This window comes from Amblyraja radiata, chromosome 21 (genome assembly GCF_010909765.2).
Source record: "Amblyraja radiata isolate CabotCenter1 chromosome 21, sAmbRad1.1.pri, whole genome shotgun sequence".
NCBI lineage: Eukaryota > Metazoa > Chordata > Chondrichthyes > Rajiformes > Rajidae > Amblyraja > Amblyraja radiata.
Window position 1 is genome coordinate 42,752,591 of NC_045976.1, and position 21,541 is coordinate 42,774,131.

The 21,541-nt window shown below is 48.4% G+C and overlaps 1 protein-coding gene across 1 annotated transcript in view; it reads left to right on the forward strand.

The window, feature by feature from the left end:
* hspa14 (heat shock protein family A (Hsp70) member 14) overlaps positions 1-21,541 on the forward strand; it is a 40,714-nt gene that overhangs the window by 15,285 nt on the left and 3,888 nt on the right. Inside the window, exons 3-13 of the mRNA XM_033039289.1 lie at positions 2,749-2,859; positions 2,937-3,019; positions 4,247-4,295; positions 4,854-4,959; positions 6,062-6,152; positions 7,651-7,755; positions 11,134-11,295; positions 12,991-13,146; positions 17,784-17,886; positions 19,721-19,936; positions 20,527-20,700. Of these exons, the coding sequence (XP_032895180.1) occupies positions 2,749-2,859; positions 2,937-3,019; positions 4,247-4,295; positions 4,854-4,959; positions 6,062-6,152; positions 7,651-7,755; positions 11,134-11,295; positions 12,991-13,146; positions 17,784-17,886; positions 19,721-19,936; positions 20,527-20,700 (1,356 nt within the window). The remainder of the gene's footprint in view (positions 1-2,748; positions 2,860-2,936; positions 3,020-4,246; positions 4,296-4,853; positions 4,960-6,061; positions 6,153-7,650; positions 7,756-11,133; positions 11,296-12,990; positions 13,147-17,783; positions 17,887-19,720; positions 19,937-20,526; positions 20,701-21,541) is intronic.

A 21,541-nucleotide genomic window follows, 5' to 3' on the forward strand; every position in this document is an offset into this window, starting at 1 on the left:
CCCCACCCCCGGGCCCCCACACCCAACCTCCCCACCCCCACCCCCGGGCCCCCACACCCAACCTCCCCACCCCCACCCCCGGGCCCCCACCCCCAACCTCCCCACCCCCACCCCCAGGCCCCCACACCCAACCTCCCCACCCCCACCCCCGGGCCTCCACACCCAGGCCCCCACCCCCAACCTCCTCACCCCCAACCTCCTCACCCCCCACCCCCAACCTCCTCACCCCCAACCTCCTCACCCCCACACCCCGGGCCCTCACCCCCAACCTCACCTACCTGACTACCCGTAACTTTAAGACTTTTGCCTCCATCACAGTGAGGAGGTGCCTGGTGAACTCACTGTGGTGGATGTTAATTTGTGTTTATTGTGTGTTTTGTTGTTTATTATTAATAAGTATGGCTGCAGGCAACGAAACAAATAAAGGATCTAATCTAATCTCCCGGTTGCCGGACACTTTAATTCTCCTTCCCATTCCCACCCAGACCTTTCTGTCCTGGGTCTCCTACACCCTAGTGGTATGAATATTGATTTATCTCACTTCAGGTAGCCACTGGCATTCCCTCTCTCGCTCTATCCCTCCCCCACCCAAGACGCACAAGCTTCTCGTTTTCATAGATACATAGATACATAGAAAATAGGTGCAGGAGTAGGCCATTCGGCCCTTCGAGCCTGCACCGCCATTCAATATGATCATGGCTGATCATCCAACTCAGTATCCCGTACCTGCCTTCTCTCCATACCCCCTGATCCCTTTAGCCACAAGGGCCACATCTAACTCCCTCTTAAATATAGCCAATGAACTGGCCTCAACTACCCTCTGTGGCAGAGAGTTCCAGAGATTCACCACTCTCTGTGTGAAAAAGTTTCTTCTCATCTCGGTCCTAAAGGATTTCCCCCTTATCCTTAAGCTGTGACCCCTTGTCCTGGACTTCCCCAACATCGGGAACAATATTCCTGCATCTAGCCTGTCCAACCCCATAAGAATTTTGTACGTTTCTATAAGATCCCCTCTCAATCTCCTAAATTCTAGCGAGTATAAGCCAAGTCTATCCAGTCTTTCTTCATATGAAAGTCCTGACATCCCAGGAATCAGTCTGGTGAACCTTCTCTGCACTCCCTCTATGGCTATAATGTCCTTCCTCAGATTTGGAGACCAAAACTGTACGCAATACTCCAGGTGTGGTCTCACCAAGACCCTGTACAACTGCAGTAGAACCTCCCTGCTCCTATACTCAAATCCTTTTGCTATGAAAGCTAACATACCATTCGCTTTCTTCACTGCCTGCTGCACCTGCATGCCTACTTTCAATGACTGGTGTACCATGACACCCAGGTCTCGCTGCATCTCCCCTTTTCCTAATCGGCCACCATTTAGATAATAGTCTGCTTTCCTGTTTTTGCCACCAAAGTGGATAACCTCACATTTATCCATAACCTCACATTTATTCACCCACCAAACAGCTAACAATGGCCTGTTTCCTTTATCATCGTTGCTTTTTTGCATATCTTTCATTCATTGTTCTTTATCTCTCCACATCACCGTCTGTTTCTCTCGTTTCCCTTATCCCTAACCAATCTGAAGAAGGGTCTCGACCCGAAACGTCGTCCGTTCCTTCTCTCCAGAGATGCTGCCTCACCCGCTGAGTTGCTCCAGCTTTTTGTGTCTATCTCCCTCTACACCTCACGCTGCCTCGGCAAGGCCAGCAGCATAATCAAGGACCAGTCTCACCCCGGTCACTCCCTCTTCCCCCCCTCTCTCATCGGGCAAGAGGTACAGAAGTGTGAAAACGCACACCTCCAGATTCAGGGACAGTTTCTTCCTGGCTGTTATCAGGCAACTGAACCATCCTACCACAACCAGAGAGCGGTCCTGAACTACTATCTACCTCATTGGTGATCCTTGAACTATCCTTGATCAGACTTTACTGACTTTACCTTGCACTAAACGTTATTCCCTTTATCCTGTATCTGTACACTGGCTCGATTGTAATCATGTATTGTCTTTCCGCTGACTGGTTAGCACGCAACAAAAGCTTTTCACTGTACCTCGGTACACGTGACTATAAACTGTACTAAACTCGTTCATGATGTCCCTTCTACAGTCCCACCTGCCTGTGTTTGGCTCGTATCCCTCTAAACTTGTCCTATCCATCTACCTGTCCAAATGACTACCTCTGGCAGCTCGTTCTGTACACCCACCACCCTCTGCATGAATAAGTTACCTTTCAGGTTCCTATTAAATCTTTCCCTCTCACCTTACGACTGGAACAAGCGGCTCTGCAACTGCTAGTTTGTTCTATCAAGTGTGATAGTGTATGGAGGTCGCTGGTCAGCTTGGACTCAGTGGACTGAAGGGCCTGTCTAAATAAATCTAAACTAAACGGTCAAGTGGACAGGATGGACAGAAAGTGCTGGAGTAACTCAGCGGGTCAGGCAGCATCTGTGGAGAACATGGATAGGTGACGTTTCACAGAGTAATGGAGTAACTCAGCGGGTCAGGCAGCATCTGTGGAGAACATGGATAGGTGATTTTTCTGGTCGGAACGCTTCTTCAGTGTGGATTTGCCTAAAAAATGGGTCCGGACCTTAAACGTCACCTATCCATGTTCTCCAGAGATGCTGCCTGACCCGCTGAGTTACTCCAGCACTCTGTGAAACGTCACCTATCCAGCAACACTACCGCTGTGCCACTTTGATGCTTGTAAGTTTGTTCTTGATAAGAGCTTAACATTTTCTCAGTGATAGAGTTTCTCTCTTGCATTTGTTTTTCTGCAGGATGGCCGTCCAGATGTTGTAGCGAATGACTCTGGTGACCGGGTCACCCCAGCAGTTGTTGCTTACAGAGAAAATGAGAAGGTAATTCAAACTATTTAATTTCTTTAATCTTTGCCGCATTGAACTTTGTAAGTCCCAACATTATTTTCATGCATTAGGTTGTCGGCTTGGCTGCAAAACAAGGTAGAATAAGAAATGCTTCGAACACCGTTGTGAAAGTCAAGCAGATTCTCGGCAGATGGTAAGTAGTGGTAGAGTTACTGCCTCACAGCGCCAGAGACCTGGGTTCGATCCTGACCACAGGTGCTGTCTGTATGGAGTTTGTATGTTCTCTGTGTGACCTGTGTAGGTTTTCCCTGGTTTCTTTTCACACTCCAAAGACGTACAGGTTTGTAGGTTAATTTGCTTCTGTAAAATTGTAAATTGTCCCTGGTGTGTAGGATAGTGCTAGTGTACTGAGCAGGCACAGAAATCGTTATCAAAAATGGGGGGGGGGGGGACGGGGGGACACAATTTATTAGCGGCCCGTGGGCCCTGTGGACAGTAACATCGGGAGCTGACCTGGTTGGTGACCGGCTCCGAACTCCAGCAACAGCAACTTCGTCCGCCCCGAATCGTGGGGCTTAAATGTGCCCGTTCGCGGGGTCTTTCTTCGGCCGGAGGGGGCTTCAACAACGGGAGCCTCGATCGCCTCGATGCAGCGGTTTGATTTTAAGTGGCGCATGGCGATGAAAGACCCCGCGAATTGGCCGGATTCATCCCTTAGAAAGTGGCTGATAAGGTCCGGATTACAAAACATGGGGGTGGGGCGGGATTGTCTCCCACCTCTTAAACCATGGAGGACACACACGTCCCTTCCCGTTCCCCCCAGGATTTCTGCCCATGGTACAGAGTGATTACTGGTCAGTGCAGACTCGGTGGGCAGTAGGACCAGTTACCGCATTGTATCTCTAAAGTCTAACGTAAGGTACTGACAATTTTGTTTCAGTAGTAATTGATGGTGAATTGTTGTAGCTATCTAAAGATTGTTACTAGGTACATATTCTAGAGTACCGTGGAGTAAATTTTGTTGTAGGTCAGTTTTTCTTTGAGTTAGCATTAAATTTGGAGATAATGTTAAAGAAATGAACTGCGATGCACAGAAACTAGAAACAAGAGATTGCAGAGGCTGGTTTACAAAGAAAGGCACAAAGTGCTGGAGTAACTCAGCGGGTCAGGCAGCATCTGTGGAGAACATGGATAGGTGACGTTTCACAGAGTGCTGGAGTAACTCAGCGGGTCAGGCAGCATCTGTGGAGAACATGGATAGGTGACGTTTCACAGAGTGCTGGAGTAACTCAGCGGGTCAGGCAGCATCTGTGGAGAACATGGAGGCTTATTATGTATATACAGTATATAACATGTAACAAATTATCTAGTATTTAATATGTACTGTCCCTTTTCTAAGATGTTTTTACATTTTTATCAGCTTTGATGATCCTCAAGTTCAGAAGCATGTGGCTGAAAGCAAATGTTCTGTAAGTAAAAGGAGACATATGTTTGTGGTTTATTTTCGTTTTAAAGCTTGCTTTAACATTTTAAAAAGTAGGAAATCATTGTATCCTGGGTTTGCAACTGGCTTTTCTTCCCAAATTCTGATAAATGATGGATAATGAAGAATAGGCCAATCCAAGGCTGAAGCACATCCGATATGAAACTGACCAGGGACAGGCCCTTCGGCCCATAATGTCTCTGCTGAACCTGATGCCAGGATAAACTAATCTCCTCTGCCTGCACGTGATCCATATCCATCCATTCCCTGCATATCCACGTGCCTGTCTTAATCCCCACGATCATATCTACTTCCACTACCACCCTGGCAATGCATTGCACGCACCCATCATTCTGTGTAAAAAAACAACTTGCTCTGCATATCTCCTTTAAACCTTCTCCCTCTCACCCTGAAGCGATGCTATCTTTTGATGTCCAATCTGCCTGCACAGAGGCGAGCAGGCAAGTTGCACTTGTGATGTCTCAAGAATTCATTTGTTGATGATTCGGACCAAGATCAATGGACTCTTTACACGTTTAAACAGGTTGTCAATAAGGATGGCAGACCCAGATATGAGATTGATACCGGAGAAGAGATGAAGGTTATTCCTCCAGAGGAAGTCATGGAACTGATTTTTGAGAATATGAAAGGTAAGGTTAACTCTTCAAAGGGACATTTACATTCAAAATTTTGATTTAATATTCAAATGTGTTTGAACCCTTCATAGTGAGTTAGAGTTCTTCTTCTTGCGTATGGCGTGCACAGCCTAAAATCGTAGGACAACTTGTTCTATTTGATCTTATTTGATTGTGCACGCCGGGTTGATTGCATTCGTCGAAACAGGGCGGACCACGTGAAGGTTGCAATCTCCCACCCCAGTTAGAGTTGATTATCCCTATGCCACAGCGGATGCTACCTGACCTGTTGAGTTCCTCCAACAACCTGTTATTGGCTTCATGCTGGCTCCGTCCTATGATCCTCAGGGGGCGTCCAGCATGAAGACAGGCCCTTCAGCCCACCTTGTCCATGACGACCAAGTTAGCATACGGGGCTAGTCCCATTTGCCTGCATTTGTCCCATATCAATCTAAACCCTTCATATCCATAGATCTGTCCAAATGTCTATTGAAAGTTGTAATTGTACCACCGCTATAGCTTCCCGCGGCAGCTCGTTCCAGATACGCACTACCCTCAGAGGTTCCTCTTGTATCTCTCCCCTCTCACCTTAAGCTTGTGCCTCTGGTTTTGAAATACCCTGTCCTTGGGAAGAAGGCGGTGAGGGTTCACTTTATCCCCGACCCTCAATAAGGTGACCCTTCTAAAGTTGTGACTTTCAGAGCACCAAGTCACTAAATGTACGCTCGTGTCTGCTCTTTATTTGAGACTGCTGTTGTAAAGAGTGTGTAAAGAGAATCAGACCCAGCTAGCTTGGTTATGAAGAAGGGTCTCGACCCGAAACGTCACCCATTCCTTCTCCCTAGAGATGCTGCCTGTCCCGCTGAATTACTCCAGCTTGGTTCTGATGACCATGGATCCGAGTGCTGGAAACATAGACAACAGGTGCAGGTGTAGGCCATTCAGCCCATCGAGTCAGCACCACCATTCAATATGACCATGGCTGATTATCCACAATCAGTACCCCGTTCCTGCTTTCTCCCCATATCCCTTGATTCCATTAGCCCCAAGAGCTAAATCTAACTCTCTCTTGGTAATAATGTATTTCGTCTTATATTGTTTGTTTATCTGCTTACAGAAACTGCACAGTCAGCATTGGCCTCCGATGTAAATAATGTAGTTATAACAGTCCCACTGGACTTTGCAAACAACCAGAAGAATGCTCTACGGTAGGCTGGGGACACCATTTATAATATCAATGTTCACATCTATTGCTCATTTCTCTTTGTGGTTAAGCTGTTGCCATTTTTCATCGGCTGGTGTTTATATGTTGCCTTTTTTTTTTAAAGACATAGAACAGTACAGCACAAGAACAGGCCCTTCGGCCCACATTGTCCGTGCCAGTAGAAAATCGTTCCCACCCATAGAGTTGTGAATCTGTGGAATTCTCTGCCACAGAAGGCATTGAGGGCCAATTACTGGATGTATTCAAGATAGAGTTAGATTTAGCTCTTAGGGCTGACTGAATCAAGGGATATGGGGAGAAGGCAGGAACGGGGTACTGATTGTGGATGATCAGCCATGATCATATTGAATGGCGGTGCTAGCACGAAGGGCCGAATGGCCTACTCCTGCACCTGATTTCTATGTTTCCAGCATGATACCAAGAGCAACGCTTATCTGTCTTAAATGTCACTATCGTCTCTGCCTCCATCACAACTCATTTAAACATAGAACAACACAGGAACAGGCCCTTCAGCCCACAATGTCAGTACTGAACACAATGCTGTTAAACTCACCCCCCACCCCCGTGATCCGTATCCCTCCATTCCCTGCATATCCACGTGCCTGTCTAAAAGCCTCTTAAACACCACTATCGTATCTGCCTCCACCGCCACCCCTGGCAGCCCGTTCCAGGCACCCACCACCCTCTGTGTAAAAAAACCTGCCCCGCACAGCTCCTCTAAACTTGGCCCCTCTCACCTTAAAGGATCTGTGGAATTTTTTAAGGTGGAGGTTATCAGATTCTTAATTAGTGCGGGTGTCAGGGGTTATGGGGAGAAGGCAGGAGAATGGGGTTAAGAGGGAGAGATAGATCAGCCATGATTAAATGGCGGAGTAGACTTGATGGGCCGAATGGTCTAATTCTGCTCCTATCGCTTATAGAGTCATAGAGCGATACAGTGTGGAAACAGGCCCTTCGGCCCAATTCGCCTGCACCGGCCAACAATGTCCCATCTACACTAGTCCCACCTGCCTGCGCTTGGCCCATAACCCTCCAAACCTGTTCTATCCGTGTACCTGTCCAACTGTTTCATAAATGATGGGATAGTCCCAGCCTCAACTACCTCTTCTGGCAGCTTGTTTCATACACCCACCACCCTATGTGTGAAAAGGTTACCCCTCGGATTCCTATTAAATCTTTTCCCCTTCACCTTGAACCTATGTTCTCTGGTCCTCGATTCCCCTACTCTAGGTGCATCTACCCGATCTATTCCTCTCCTGAATTTATAAAGCTGTGCCGTCTAGCGTTAGATTTATTTCCATCCTTGTTTGCCATTCTTCTGTGTAAAGGCTGTGTAATATTCCCCATGGGATCAATGGAATTGCGTTATTCCAGTTAACGATGCTGACATTCAGTGGCGGAGATAAATTGCCGATGTCCTCTGCGATCACATATTTTCTGCACTGAAGTTGTTGTTGAGTGTGAACTACCTTGTTGTGCAGGCAGACGGCCCAGGCCGCTGGGTTCAACGTGCTGCGGATGATTCACGAGCCCGCGGCCGCTCTCCTTGCGTTTGGAGTCGGGCAGGAGGCACCGTCAGGGAAGAGGTACTTTCATTTTATAACGTCTACGAATAGCGCGAACCGTTGCATGGAATGCTTAAAATCTTGTGTAGGAAGGAACTGCAGATGCTGGTTTAAACCGTAGATTGACACAAAATGCTGGAGTAACTCAGCGGGTCAGGCAGCATCTGTGGAGAACATGGATAGGTGACGTTTCACAGAGCGCTGGAGTAACTCAGCGGGTGCAGCAGCATCTATGGAGAACATGGATAGGTGACGTTTCACAGAGTGCTGGAGTAACTCAGCGGGTCAGGCAGCATCTGTGGAGAACATGGATAGGTGACGTTTCACAGAGTGCTGGAGTAACTCAGCGGGTCAGGCAGCATCTGTGGAGAACATGGATAGGTGACGTTTCACAGAGTGCTGGAGTAACTCAGCGGGTCAGGCAGCATCTGTGGAGAACATGGATAGGTGACGTTTCACAGAGTGCTGGAGTAACTCAGCGGGTCAGGCAGCATCTGTGGAGAACATGGATAGGTGACGTTTTGAGTTGAGACTGAAGAAGGGTCTCGACCCGAATCGTCACCCATTCCTTCTCTCCAGAAATGCTGCCTGTCCAGCTTAATCTTGTCGTTGTTTATCGGGGGCTTTGCTTTTTGATTATTCCGACCATTTTAGTTAATTGGAATGGAATTGAGTTTGAATTTCATTTTCACGTGATGGGAACAGAATTAGGCCATTCGGCCCATCAAGTCTCTTCTGCCATTCAATCATGGCTGATCCATCTTTCCCTCTCAACCCCATTCTCCTGCCTTCTCCCCATAACCCCCGACCACCATACTAATCAAGAATCTATCTATCTCTGCCTTTAACATATCCATGGATATCTCTGCCTTAAACATATCCATGGACTTGGCCCCCACCGCCTTCTGTGGCAATATATCCCACACATTCACCACCCTGCTTTGTTTTTCTGCTGAATTTCTGCTCCTCTTGAAATTCTTCACATCTTTCTTCATTCAAATGTATTAATCTGACCTTCTCTGTTCCTTCAACACTGTGCAGCATGAACCACAACCTCTGCAACTATGATCTATCATGGGCTGGAATGTAGAACAGCACAGCACAGAAACAGGCCCTTCGGCCCACAATGTCTGTGTCGAACATGATGCTACGACCAATTCTTATCTGCCATAATCTACATAAAATAGACACTAAATACCAGTGTAACTCTGGGACAGGCAGCATCTCCGAAGAGACCCGAAACATCACCCATTCCTCCTCTCCAGTGATACAGCCTGTCCTGCCTGCTGAGTTCTCCAGCATTTTGTGTTTTAAGAAGGAACTGCAGATGCTGGAACAATCGAAGGTAGACAAAAATGCTGGAGAAACTCAGCGGGTGAGGTAGCATCAATGGAGCGACGTTTTGGGTCGAGACCCTTCTTCAGACTGATGTGGGGGTGGGGGGGGGGGGCGGGAAGAAGAAAGGAAGAGGCGGAGACAGTGGGCTGTGGGAGAGCTGGGAAGGGGAGGGGAAAGAGGGAGAAAGCAAGGACTACCTGAAATTGGAGAAGTCAATGTTCATACCGCTGCATTTTGTGTCTATCTTTGGAGTTAACAGCATCTGCAGTTCCTTCCTATTGATAATCCACATACAGTGGCTTGCAAAAGTTTTCATACCCCTTGAACTTTTCCACATTTTGTCACGTTACAACCACAAACGTAAATGTATTATATTGGGATTTTATGAGAGAGACCAACACAAAGTGGTGCATAATTGTGAAGTGGAAGGAAAATGATACATGGTTTTCAAATTTTTTTACAAATAAAAAACTGAAAAGTGTGGCGTGCAAAAGCATTCGGGTCCCCTGAGTCAATACTTTGTAGAACCACCTTTCGCTGCAATTACAGCTGCAAGTCTTTTGGGGTATGTCTCTACCAGCTTTGTACATCTAGAGACTAAAATTTTTGCCCATTCTTCTTTGCAAAATAGCTCAGTCAGATTGGATGGAGAGCGTCTGTGAACAGAAATTTTCAAGTCCTGCCAGAGATTCTCAATTGGATTTAGGTCTGGACTTTGACTGGGCCATTCTAACACATGAATATGCTTTGATCTAAACCATTCCATTGTAGCTCTGGCTGTATGTTTAGGGTCGTTGGCCTGCTGGAAGGTGAACCTCCGCCCCAGTCTCAAGTCTTTTGCAGACTCTAACAGGTTTTTTTCCAAGATTGCCCTGTGTTTGGCTCCATCCATCTTCCCATCAACTCTGACCAGCTTCCCTGTCCCTGCTGAAGAAAAGCATCCCCACAGCATGATGCTGCCACCACCATGTTTCACAGTGGGGATGGTGTGTTCAGGGTGATGTGCAGTGTTAGTTTTCCGCCACACATAGCGTTTTGCATTTAGGCCAAAAACTTCAATTTTGGTCTCATCTGACCAGAGCACCTTCCTCCACATGTTTGCTGTGTCCCCCACATGGCTTGTGGCAAACTACAAACGGGACTTCTTATGGCTTTTTTTCAACAATGGCTTTCTTCTTGCCACTCTTCCATAAAGGCCCGATTTGTGGAGTGCACGACTAATAGTTGTCCTGTGGACAGATTCTCCCACCTGAGCTGTGGATCTCTGCAGCTCCTCCAGAGTTACCATGGGCCTCTTGGCTGCTTCTCTGATCAATGCTCTCCTTGCCTGGCCTGTCAGTTTAGATGGACGGCCATGTCTTGGTAGGTTTGCAGTTGTGCCATACTCTTTCCGTTTTCGGATGATGGATTGAACAGTGCTCCGTGAGATGTTCAAAGCTTGGGATATTTTTTTATAACCTAACCCTGCTTTAAACTTCTCCACAACTTTATCCCTGACCTGTCTGGTGTGTTCCTTGGGCTTCGTGATGCTGTTTGTTCACTAATGTTCTCTAACAAACCTCTGAGGCCTTCACAGAACAGCTGTATTTATACTGAGATTAGATTACACACAAGTGGACTCTATTTACTAATTAGGTGACTTCTGAAGGCAATTGGTTGCACTGGATTTTATTTAGGGGTATCAGAATAAAGGGGGCTGAATACTTTTGCACGCCACACTTTTCAGTTTTTTATTTGTAAAAAAAATTTGAAAACCATGTATCATTTTCCTTCCACTTCACAAATATGCACCACTTTGTGTTGGTCTATCACATAAAATCCCAATAAAATACATTTACGTTTGTGGTTGTAACGTGACAAAATGTGGAAAAGTTCAAGGGGTATGAATACTTTTGCAAGCCACTGTATAATCAATAAGAAGGAATGACTGAGTATATCAGCGCTATATATTAAATGGTTGTGACTGGCTACAGTTGCAGATTTTGATTGATAATGAAACATTGGAACCTGACCGTTATAATATTTGATGTTTTGTGTTCCTTCTCCTCTCTCCCGGTCCAGTAACGTGCTGGTCTACAAACTGGGAGGATCGTCCCTGTCTGTGGCAGTAGTGGAGGTGAACAGTGGCATGTACAAAGTGCTTGCCTCACACGCTGATGACAGCATCGGAGGAGAGTGCTTCACAGAGGCCTTGGCGCAGTATCTCGCATCTGAATTCCAGAGGTATGTACGTGCCTGTGTCTGTGTGTGCGTCCCTGTGTGTGTGTGCGCCTGTGTGTGTGTGTGTGCACGCCTATGTGTGTGTGTGCGCGCCCCTGTGTGTGTGTGTGTGTGTGTGCGCGCCCCTGTGTGTGTGTGTGTGTGCTCGCCCCTGTGTATGTGTGTGTGTGTGCGCGCCCATGTGTGTGTGTGTGCGCCCCTGTGTGTGTTTGTGTGTGTGCGCGCCCCTGTGTATGTGTGTGTGCGCGCCCCTGTGTGTGTTTGTGTGTGTGTGTGCGCCCCTGTGTATGTGTGTGTGCGCGCCCCTGTGTGTGTTTGTGTGTGTGCGCGCCCCTGTGTATGTGTGCGCGCCCCTGTGTTTGTGTGTGTGCGCGCCCCTGTGTGTGTTTGTGTGTGTGCGCGCCCCTGTGTATGTGTGTGCGCCCCTGTGTTTGTGTGTGTGCGCGCCCCTGTGTATGTGTGTGTGTGCGCCCCTGTGTGTGTTTGTGTGTGTGCGCGCCCCTGTGTATGTGTGTGCGCCCCTGTGTGTGTGTGTGTGCGCGCCCCTGTGTATGTGTGTGTGTGCGCCCCTGTGTGTGTTTGTGTGTGTGTGCGCGCCCCTGTGTATGTGCGTGTGTGTGCGCCCCGGTTTGTGTTTGTGTGTGTGTGTGTGTGTGTGTGTGTGTGTGCGCGCCCCTGTGTGTGTGTGTGCGCGCCCCTGTGTATGTGTGTGCGCCCCTGTGTGTGTGTGTGTGCGCGCCCCTGTGTGTGTGTGTGCGCCCCTGTGTGTGTTTGTGTGTGTGTGCGCGCCCCTGTGTATGTGTGTGCGTGCGCCCCTCTGTGTGTGTGTGCGTGCGTGCCCCTGTGTGTGCGCGCGCCTGTCTGTGTGTGTGTGTGTGTGTGTGTGTGTGTGTGTGTGCGCGCCTGTCTGTGTGTGTGTGTGCGCGCCCCTGTGTGTGTGTGTGTGTGCGCCCCTGTGTGTGTGTGTGCGTGCCCCTGTGTGTGTGTGTGCGCGCCTGTCTGTGTGTGTGTGTGTGCGCCCCTCTGTGTGTGTGTGTGTGCGTGCGCGCCCCTGTGTGTATGTGTGTGTGTGTGCGTCTGTGTGTGTCCCTGAATCTGGAGGTGTGCGTTTTCACATTTCTGTACCTCTTGCCCAATGGGAGAGGGGAGAAGAGGGAGTGGCCGGGATGAGACTGGTCCTTGATGATGCTGCTGGCCTTGCCGAGGCAGCGTGAGGTGTCGATGGAGGGGAGGTTGGTTTGTGCGGGCAGCAATTTTCTGCACTTTCTTCACAGTAAGCCGTCTTTTTCATCGAGGGGATTTATCGCAGTCGCTGCCTCAAAAAGGCTGGCAGTATCATCAAAGACCCACACCATCCTGGCCACACACATCTCCCTGCTACCTTCAGGTAGAAGGTACAGGAGCCTGAAGACTGCAACAACCAGGTTCAGGAATAGATACTTCCCCTCAGCCATCAGGCTATTAAACCTGGCTCGGACAAAACTCTGATTATTAACAACCACTTTCTGTTATTTGCACTATCAGTTTATTTATTCATGTGTGTATATATTTATATCATGGTATATGGACACATTTATCTGTTTTGTAGTAAATGCCTACTATTTTCTGTGTGCTTAAGCAAAGCAAGAATTTGATTGTCCTATACAGGGACACATGACAATAAACTCACTTGAACTTGAACTTGAACTTTTTCAATAGGTCGTTTAAACACAATATAAAGCAGAATGCGCGCGCCATGATGAAGCTTATAAACAGCGCTGAAGCTGCGAAACACGCCTTGTCCACGTTGGGAAGTGCAAACTGTTTCGTAGATTCGCTCCATGAAGGTTTAGACTTCGAATGTGCTGTGTCCAGGTATGTTCAAAGTTGTAAAAAGAGCCAAGTGCTAAAAATACTCAGGGGGTCGGGCAGTGTCTGTGGGATGAGAAACTGTTAGATTCTTGATTAGTAATCGGGCGTAATGGGGGAGACAGCAGGAGAATGGGGTTGAGAGGCAAAGATAGGTCAGACATGATTGAATGGCGTAGACTTGACATGATAGGAAATATATTGCCAAGCATGAAAGGATTCAGAGAAGATTTACGAGGATGTTGCCAGGACTAGTGGGTCTGAGCTACAGGGAGAGGTTGAGCAGGCTGGGTCTCTATTCCTTGGAGTGCAGGAGGATGAGGGGTGATCTTATAGAGGTGTATAAAATCATGAGAGGAATAGATCGGGTAGACGCACAGAGTCTTGCCCAGAGTAGGGGAATCGAGGACCACAGGACATAGGTTCCAGGTGAAGGGAAAATATTTTTTAGGAATCTGAGAGGCAACCTTTTCACACAAAGTGTGGTGGGTGTACGGAACAAGCTGCCATAGACAATAGGTGCAGGAGGAGGCCATTCAACCCTTCGAGCCAGCACCGCCATTCAATGTGATCATGGCTGATCATCCACAATCAGTACCCCGTTCCTGCCTTCTCCCCATATCCCCTGACTCCGCTATCTTTAAGAGCTCTATATAACTATATTGAAAACATCCAGAGAACCGGCCTCCACTCCACTTTCAGCGAATTGGCCTTCTGAGTCAAGAGAATTCCACAGATTCACAACTCTCTGGGTGAAAAAGTTTTTCCTCATCTCTGTTCTAAATGACTTGCCCCTTATTCTTAAAATGTGACCCCTGGTTCTGGACTCCCCCCCAACATCGGGAACATGTTTTCTGCCTTTAACGTGTCCAATCCCTTAATGATCATATGTTTCTGTAAGATAACCTCTCATCCTTCTAAATTCCAGAGTATACAAGCCCAGTCACTCCGTTCTTTCAATATATGACAGTCTCGGGAATCCCGGGAATTAACCTCATAAACCTACACTGCACTCCCTCAATAACAAGAATGTCCTTCCTCAAATTTTGAGACCAAAACTGCACACAATACTCCAGGTGTGGTCTCACTAGGGCACTGTACAACTGCAGAAGGGCCCCTTTATCCTATACCCAACTCCTCTTGTTATGATTCTATTAGCTTTCTTCACTGCCTGCTGTACCTGCATGCTTACTTTCAGTGACTGATGTACAAGGACACCCAGATCTCGTTGTACTTCCCCTTTTCTTAACTTGACACCATTCAGATAATAATCTGCCTTCCTGTTCTTGCCACCAAATTGGATAACCTCATTTTTACCCACATTAAACTGCATCTGCCCACTCACCCAACCTGTCCAAGTCACCCTGCATCTTCATAGCATCCTCCTCACAGTTCACACTGCCACCCAGCTTTGTGTCATCTGCAAATTTGCTAATGTTACTTTTAATCCCTTCATCTAAATCATTGATGTATATTGTAAATAGCTGCGCTCCCAGCACCGAGCCTTGCGGTACCCCACTAGTCACTGCCTGCCATTCTGAAAGGGACCCGTTAATCCCTGCTCTTTGTTTCCTGTCTGCCGACCAATTTTCTATCCATGTCAGCACTCTACCCCCCAATACCATGTGCTCTAATTTTGCCCACTAATCTCCTATGTAGGACCTTATCAAATGCTTTCTGAAAGTCCAGGTACACTACATTCACTGGCTCTCCCTTGTCCATTTCCTAGTTACATCCTCAAATACACTACTTGTTCATTTAACTTGTTTCATCCTCAAAAAATTCCAGAAGATTAATCAAGCATGATTTCCCCTTCGTAAATCCATGCTGACTCGGACCGATCCTGTTACTGCTATCCAAATGTGCCGCTATTTCATCTTTTATGATTGACTCCAGCATCTTCCCCACCACCGATGTCAGGCTAACTGGTCTATAATGCCCTGTTTTCTCTCTCCTGCCTTTCTTAAAAAGTGGGACAACATTAGCTACCTTCCAATCCACAGGAACTGATCCTGAATCTATAGAACATTGGAAAATAATCACCAAGCATCCACAATTTCTAGAGCCACTTCCTAAAGTACCCTGGGATGCAGACCATCAGGCCCTGGGGATTTATCAGCCTTCAGTCCCATCAATCTAGAGACAGCCATCAAGGCTGTGCTACCTGCCGATCACCAACCCCTCACACTCACCCCCTACGACGTATTTGTGGCACTGAGTAGGACTAATGCACGTAAAGCTGCTGGCCCTGACGGCATCCCCGGGCGCGTGCTCAGGGCCTGTGCTGCGCAGCTGACAGACGTCTGGACTGACATCTTCAACCTGTCACTTGCCCAAGCAGTTGTCCCCACGTGCCTTAAAACCACCTCCATCGTGCCAGTGCCAAAACACTCCACTGCGGCAAGCCTCAACGACTTCCGCCCAGTTGCACTTACCCCCATCATCACCAAGTGCTTCGAGAGGCTGGTCCTGGCACACCTCAAAAGCTGCCTACCCCCCACACTGGATCCCTATCAGTTTGCCTACCGCAAGAACAGGAGTACGGAGGATGCCATCTCAACGGCACTTCACTCCGCCCTCTCCCACCTCGACAACAGAGACACTTACGTAAGAATGCTGTTCATCGATTACAGCTCAGCATTCAACACCATTATACCATCAAAACTGATCACCAAACTCGGTAACCTGGGCATCGACCCCTCCCTCTGCAACTGGATACTGGACTTTCTAACCAACAGACCCCAGTCTGTTAGGTTAGACAAGCACACCTCTTCAACCCTCACCCTGAACACCGGCGTTCCACAGGGCTGTGTGCTGAGCCCCCTCCTCTACTCCCTCTTCACCTATGACTGCACACCTGTACATGGTACTAACACCATCATCAAGTATGCAGATGATACAACGGTGATTGGCCTCATCAGCAACAACGATGAGTCGGCCTACAGGGAGGAGGTCCAGCACTTAGCAGCATGGTGCGCTGACAACAACCTGGCCCTTAACTCCAAGAAGACCAAGGAGCTCATTGTAGACTTCAGGAAGTCCAGGGGCGGCACGCACACCCCCATCCACATTAACGGGACGGAGGTGGAACGTGTTTCTAGCTTCAGGTTCCTGGGAGTCAACATCTCCGATGACCTCTCTTGGACCCACAATACCTCAACTCTGATCAAGAAGGCTCACCAGCGTCTCTTCTTCCTGAGGAGACTGAAGAAGGTCCATCTGTCTCCTCAGATCCTGGTGAACTTCTACCGCTGCACCATCGAGAGCATCCTTACCAACTGCATCACAGTATGGTATGGCAACTGCTCTGTCTCCGACCGGAAGGCATTGCAGAGGGTGGTGAAAATTGCCCAACGCATCACCGGTTCCTCGCTCCCCTCCATTGAGTCTGTCCAAAGCAAGCGTTATCTGCGGAGGGCGCTCAGCATCGCCAAGGACTGCTCTCACCCCAACCATGGACTGTTTACCCTCCTACCATCCGGGAGGCGCTACAGGTCTCTCCGTTGCCGAACCAGCAGGTCCAGGAACAGCTTCTTCCCGGCGGCTGTCACTCTACTCAACAACGTACCTCGGTGACTGCCAATCACCCCCCCACCCCCCGGACACTTATTATCACTTATTATTATTTATTTAAATCATTTGCTATGTCGCTCTTCCAGGGAGATGCTAAATGCATTTCGTTGTCTCTGTACTGTACACTGACAATGACAATTAAAATTGAATCTGAATCTGAATCTGAATCTACCCAACACCATTTCCTGCCTAATGTGGATTTCCTTCAGTTCCTCCATCACCCAAGGTCCTCTGGCCACTAGTACATCTGGGAGATTGTTTGTGCCTTCCTTCGTAAAGACAGATCCAAAATAACCTGTTCAATTTGTCTGCCATTTCCTTGTTCCACATAATAAATTCACCTGTTTCTGGCTTCAAGGGTCCCACATTTATCTTAACTAGAGGAGGTAGTCGAGGCTGGGACTATCCCAGTGTTTAAGAACCAGTTAGACAGGTTCATGGATAGGACAGGTTTGGAGGATTATGGACCAAACGCTGGCAGGTGGGACTAATGTAGCTGGGACATGTTGGCCGGTGTGGGCAAGTTGGGCCGAAGGGCCTGTTTCCACACTGTATCACTCTCTGACTCTTTGACCTTGTTCCGCAAGACTCCTCTATAGAGTCATACAGCACAGAAACAGGCCCTTCGGCCCAACCTGTCCATGCCAGCCAATGTGTCGCATCCAAGTTGTCCCATTTGCCCGCATTTGGTTCACATTCCTCCAAACCTTTTGCATCCATGCACCTGTCCAAGTGTTTCATTTAGTTAGAGATACAGCGTGGAAACAGGCCCTTCAGCCCACCGAGCCCGTGCCGACCAGCGACCCCCACGCACTAACACTATCCCACGTAGGCATGGGGACAATTTATCATTTTTACAAAGCCAGTTAACCTACAAACCTCCACGGCTTTGGAGTATGGGAGAAAACGGGAGCACCCGGAGAAAACCCACGCAGGTCACGGGGAGAACGTGCAAACTCCACGCGGACTGCAGCCGTAGTCAGGATGGAACCCGGGTCTCACGCTACCGCTGAGCCACCTATCTTGCATCTTAGACTGACTTTGTATTTAAATGTGCTGTTTATTTGCAGGGCACGGCTTGAATCGCTGTGTGCAACACTGTTCAGTCAAAGTATCCAACCGATTGAGAAACTTGTGGAAGAAACAGGACTTTCTAGAAGTGATATTTCTAAGGTTCGTACAGACAGAAATGAAAGTTCTAAACAGACATTGAATGTTAGCGATCGCCCACTGGGTAGTTCTGGGTGTAGGAGATTTGTTTCACTCAGCTGCTATGAACACAATCGTTCGTTCACAAGGTGGCACAGGGGCGCAGCACCCTAGCTTATGGAAGGGCCGTTCAGAAGCCTGATAACAGAGGGGAAGAAGCTGTTCCTGAGTCTGGTGGTGTGCGCTTTCAAGCTTCTGTACCTTCTGCCGGACTGGAGCGGGGAGAAGAAGGGATGACCGGGGTGGGAAAGGTCCTTGTGGTCGGCACGGTGGCGCAGCGGGTAGAGCTGCTGCCTCACAGCGCTAGAGACCCGGGTTCCATCCTGACTACGGGCGCTGTCTGTACGGAGTTTGTACCGTTCTCCCCGTGACCTGCGTGGGTTTTCTCCGGTTTCCTCCCACAATGTGCAGACTTGTAGGCTTATTGGCTTGGGTAAATTGTGTAGGATAGTGCTAGTGTATGGGGATCGCTGGTCAGTACAGACTCGGTGGGCTGAAGGGCCTGTGTCCGCACTGTATCTCTAAAGTCAAGTACGTTGAATAATTTGTACAAAGAGCAAGCGGAGTAAAGTTTCCGCTGGGCGTGATCGTGGTGGAGAGTTATGAATCATCTTACCTTCAGTAATTATTTCCACAGCTTACAATCTGAACTGTCATTTACAAAGACAAGATTTCACTTCCGTTTTCTTTGCCGATGGAGACAAAAAGCCGATTACAGCAACATTTCTTTGGTGCTAACATTTTATTTTTCAACCGACTGAATGCAGGAGATTTCCATTCCATAACTTACTTTTATTTGGCAGTTTAGAATCGGTCATTATTCTTGAAGCTTCAGTTTTTAGCTTGAATAAATGAATAGGTTTATTGGCCAATTATTCACATACAAGGAATTTGCCTTGGTGCTCCGCCCGCAAGTGACAACATGACATACAGTGACAGTTAGGAATGGCACATAAAACATTAAACATTAAGAATAATAATAAATCTTCTAGTTAACAGGAGTCTGAGCGCCTTTACTGTTCAGGAACAGCTTCCTCCCCGCTGTTATCAGACCACTGAACAGAATGAACCTTCTTGTCACAGTGATATTCCTTGTGTTGAGCACCCATGGTATGCCAACAGTGGCCACATAAAGGGCACCAACAAACGTTGCTCAGTGTTCCACGTTACACAAACCATGTTGGACACATTCCATTGTGGTTCCCCCTTCGTTCTCGGCGGTTCCCCTCCGTGTCAGGTCCTTGTTTGTTCTCCCCCCGCCACCCCGGGGATTCCAGAAAGACTCTGGAGCCAAGGGTGGTGGACCTGTACCAAGGATCCTGTCTGGTGCCAGGCAGAATATTGTATGCAACTCTGAGAACACAAGCTATGCTTTATGCTATCTCTTCAGTTACTCTATTTACATCTCGGTGTTCCAACTGCTTGAGGGTGGCGCAGCGGGTAGAGCTGCTGCCTCACAGCGCCAAGACACAGGCTCCATCCCGACCATGGGTGCTGTCTGTACGTTCTCCCCGTGACCTGCGTGGGGCTTCCCCCAGCTACTCCCACGCTCCAAAGACGTACCGGTTTGTAGGTTAATTGGCTTCAGTTAAAATTGTAAATTGTCCCTAGTGTGTGTTGGATAGTGTTGATGTGCGGGGATCGCTGGTCGGCATGGACTCGGTGGGCCGAAGGGACGTGTTTCTGATCTGCATCTCAGATTAGTTCATTGTCACCTATACTGAGGTACAGTGAACTGCTTTTTGCTGTGTGTTGTCCAGTCGGTAATCTCTAAATTACTTGCGTTTATTCGGTGCAGGTGGTGCTGTGCGGAGGCTCGGCCCGCATCCCGCGGCTGCAGCAGATGATCCTGGACATCTTCCCAGACGCTGAGCTGCTCAACTCCATCCCTCCGGACGAAGTGATCGCGGTGGGTGCTGCCATAGAGGCCGCCTTGCTGCTGGGGAGGGAGAACATCGCGCTGGAGGACGATGCCCACATCGTGGAGTGCTCGGCACAAAACATTCTTGCTAAGGTAGCGCTGTACCCCCTAAACCAAGGGTTCCCAACCTGGGCTAAATGTACCTCCAGGGGGGTAAATGTCGCTGACCCAGGTGGTAAATTTGTTGCTTCTGGATTTGTAGATATTTGTTCTTCCTTCGAGCCAGCACCGCCATTCAATGTGATCATGGCTGATCATCCCCAATCAGTACCCCGTTCCTGCCTTCTCCCCATATCCCTTAACTCCGCTATCTTTAAGAGCCCTATCTAGCTCTCTCTTGAAAGTATCCAGAGAACCTACCTCCACCGCCCTCTGAGGCAGAGAATTCCACAGACTCACAACTCTGTGTGAAAAAATGTTTCCTCATCTCCATTCTAAATGGTTTACCCCTTATTCTTAAACTGTGACCCCTGGTTCTGGACTCTCCCAACATCGGGAACACGTTTCCTGCCTCTAGCGTGTCCAAACCCTTAATAATCTTATATGTCTCAATGAGATCCCCTCTCATCCTTCTAAACTTCAGAGTGTACAAGCCCAGCCGCTCGATTCTCTCACCCTGTCAGTGTCCGGCGGTGAGCCTGAGTCTCTGGCACCATGTTAATTGACTGTGTGTTTGTGTGCAGGGCATTGACGAGTGTGGCTCGGACACTTACACTGTGGTCTTCCCTTCTGGTACTCCGCTCCCAGCGAGGAGGCAGCACGCGTTTCAAGCCCCGGGAACGCTGGCCTCCGTGTGTCTCGAGCTCTACCAGTCCGGCGGAAAGCGATGCGAAGCAGGAGGCGACAAAGTGGCCCAGGTCTGCCCTCCTTCATCAGTCTATAATAATCCAACTTGTCCATCCATCAACCTTTCATTCGTTGCTCTTTATCTCTCCACATCACCGTCTATATCTCTATTTCCCATATCCACAACTGGTCTGAAGAAGGTGTCTCGACCCGAAACGTCACCCCTTTCCTTCTCTCCAGAGATGCTGCCTGTCCCGCTGAGTTACTCCCAGCTTTTTTCTGCTTGTCTTCGGGTTAAACCAGCATCTGGAGTTCCTTCCTGCAAACATCTCAGTCTAGGCTGGACGCCCTTATGGGTGCATTTGTATCATAGAAAATAGAAAATAGGTGCAGGAGGAGGCCATTCGGCCCTTCGAGCCAGCCTAACCCTAATTGTAGCAAATTGTGGACACCTCACGCTGCCTCGGCAAGGCCAGCAGCATCATCAAGGACCAGTCTCACCCCCCCCGGTCACCCCCTCTTCTCCCCTCTCCCATCGGGCAAGAGGTACAGAAGTGTGAAAACGAACGCACACCTCCAGATTCAGGGACTGTTTCATCCCGGCTGTTATCAGGCAACTGAACCATCCTACCACAACCTCTATCTCTGGAGATCTATCACCAGACTTCACTAGCTTTATTTGGCAGTTCCCCTTTATCATGTATCTACACTGGACGGCTCGATTGTAATCATGCACTGTCCTTCTTCTCAATGGATAGCACGCAACAAAAAAGCTTTTCACTGTGTTTAAGAAGGAACTGCAGATGCTGGAATATCGAAGGTAGACAAAAAGTGCTGGAGAAACTCAGCGGGTGCAGCAGCATCTATGGAGCGAAGGAAATAGACAACGTTTCGGGCCGAAACTCTTCTGGA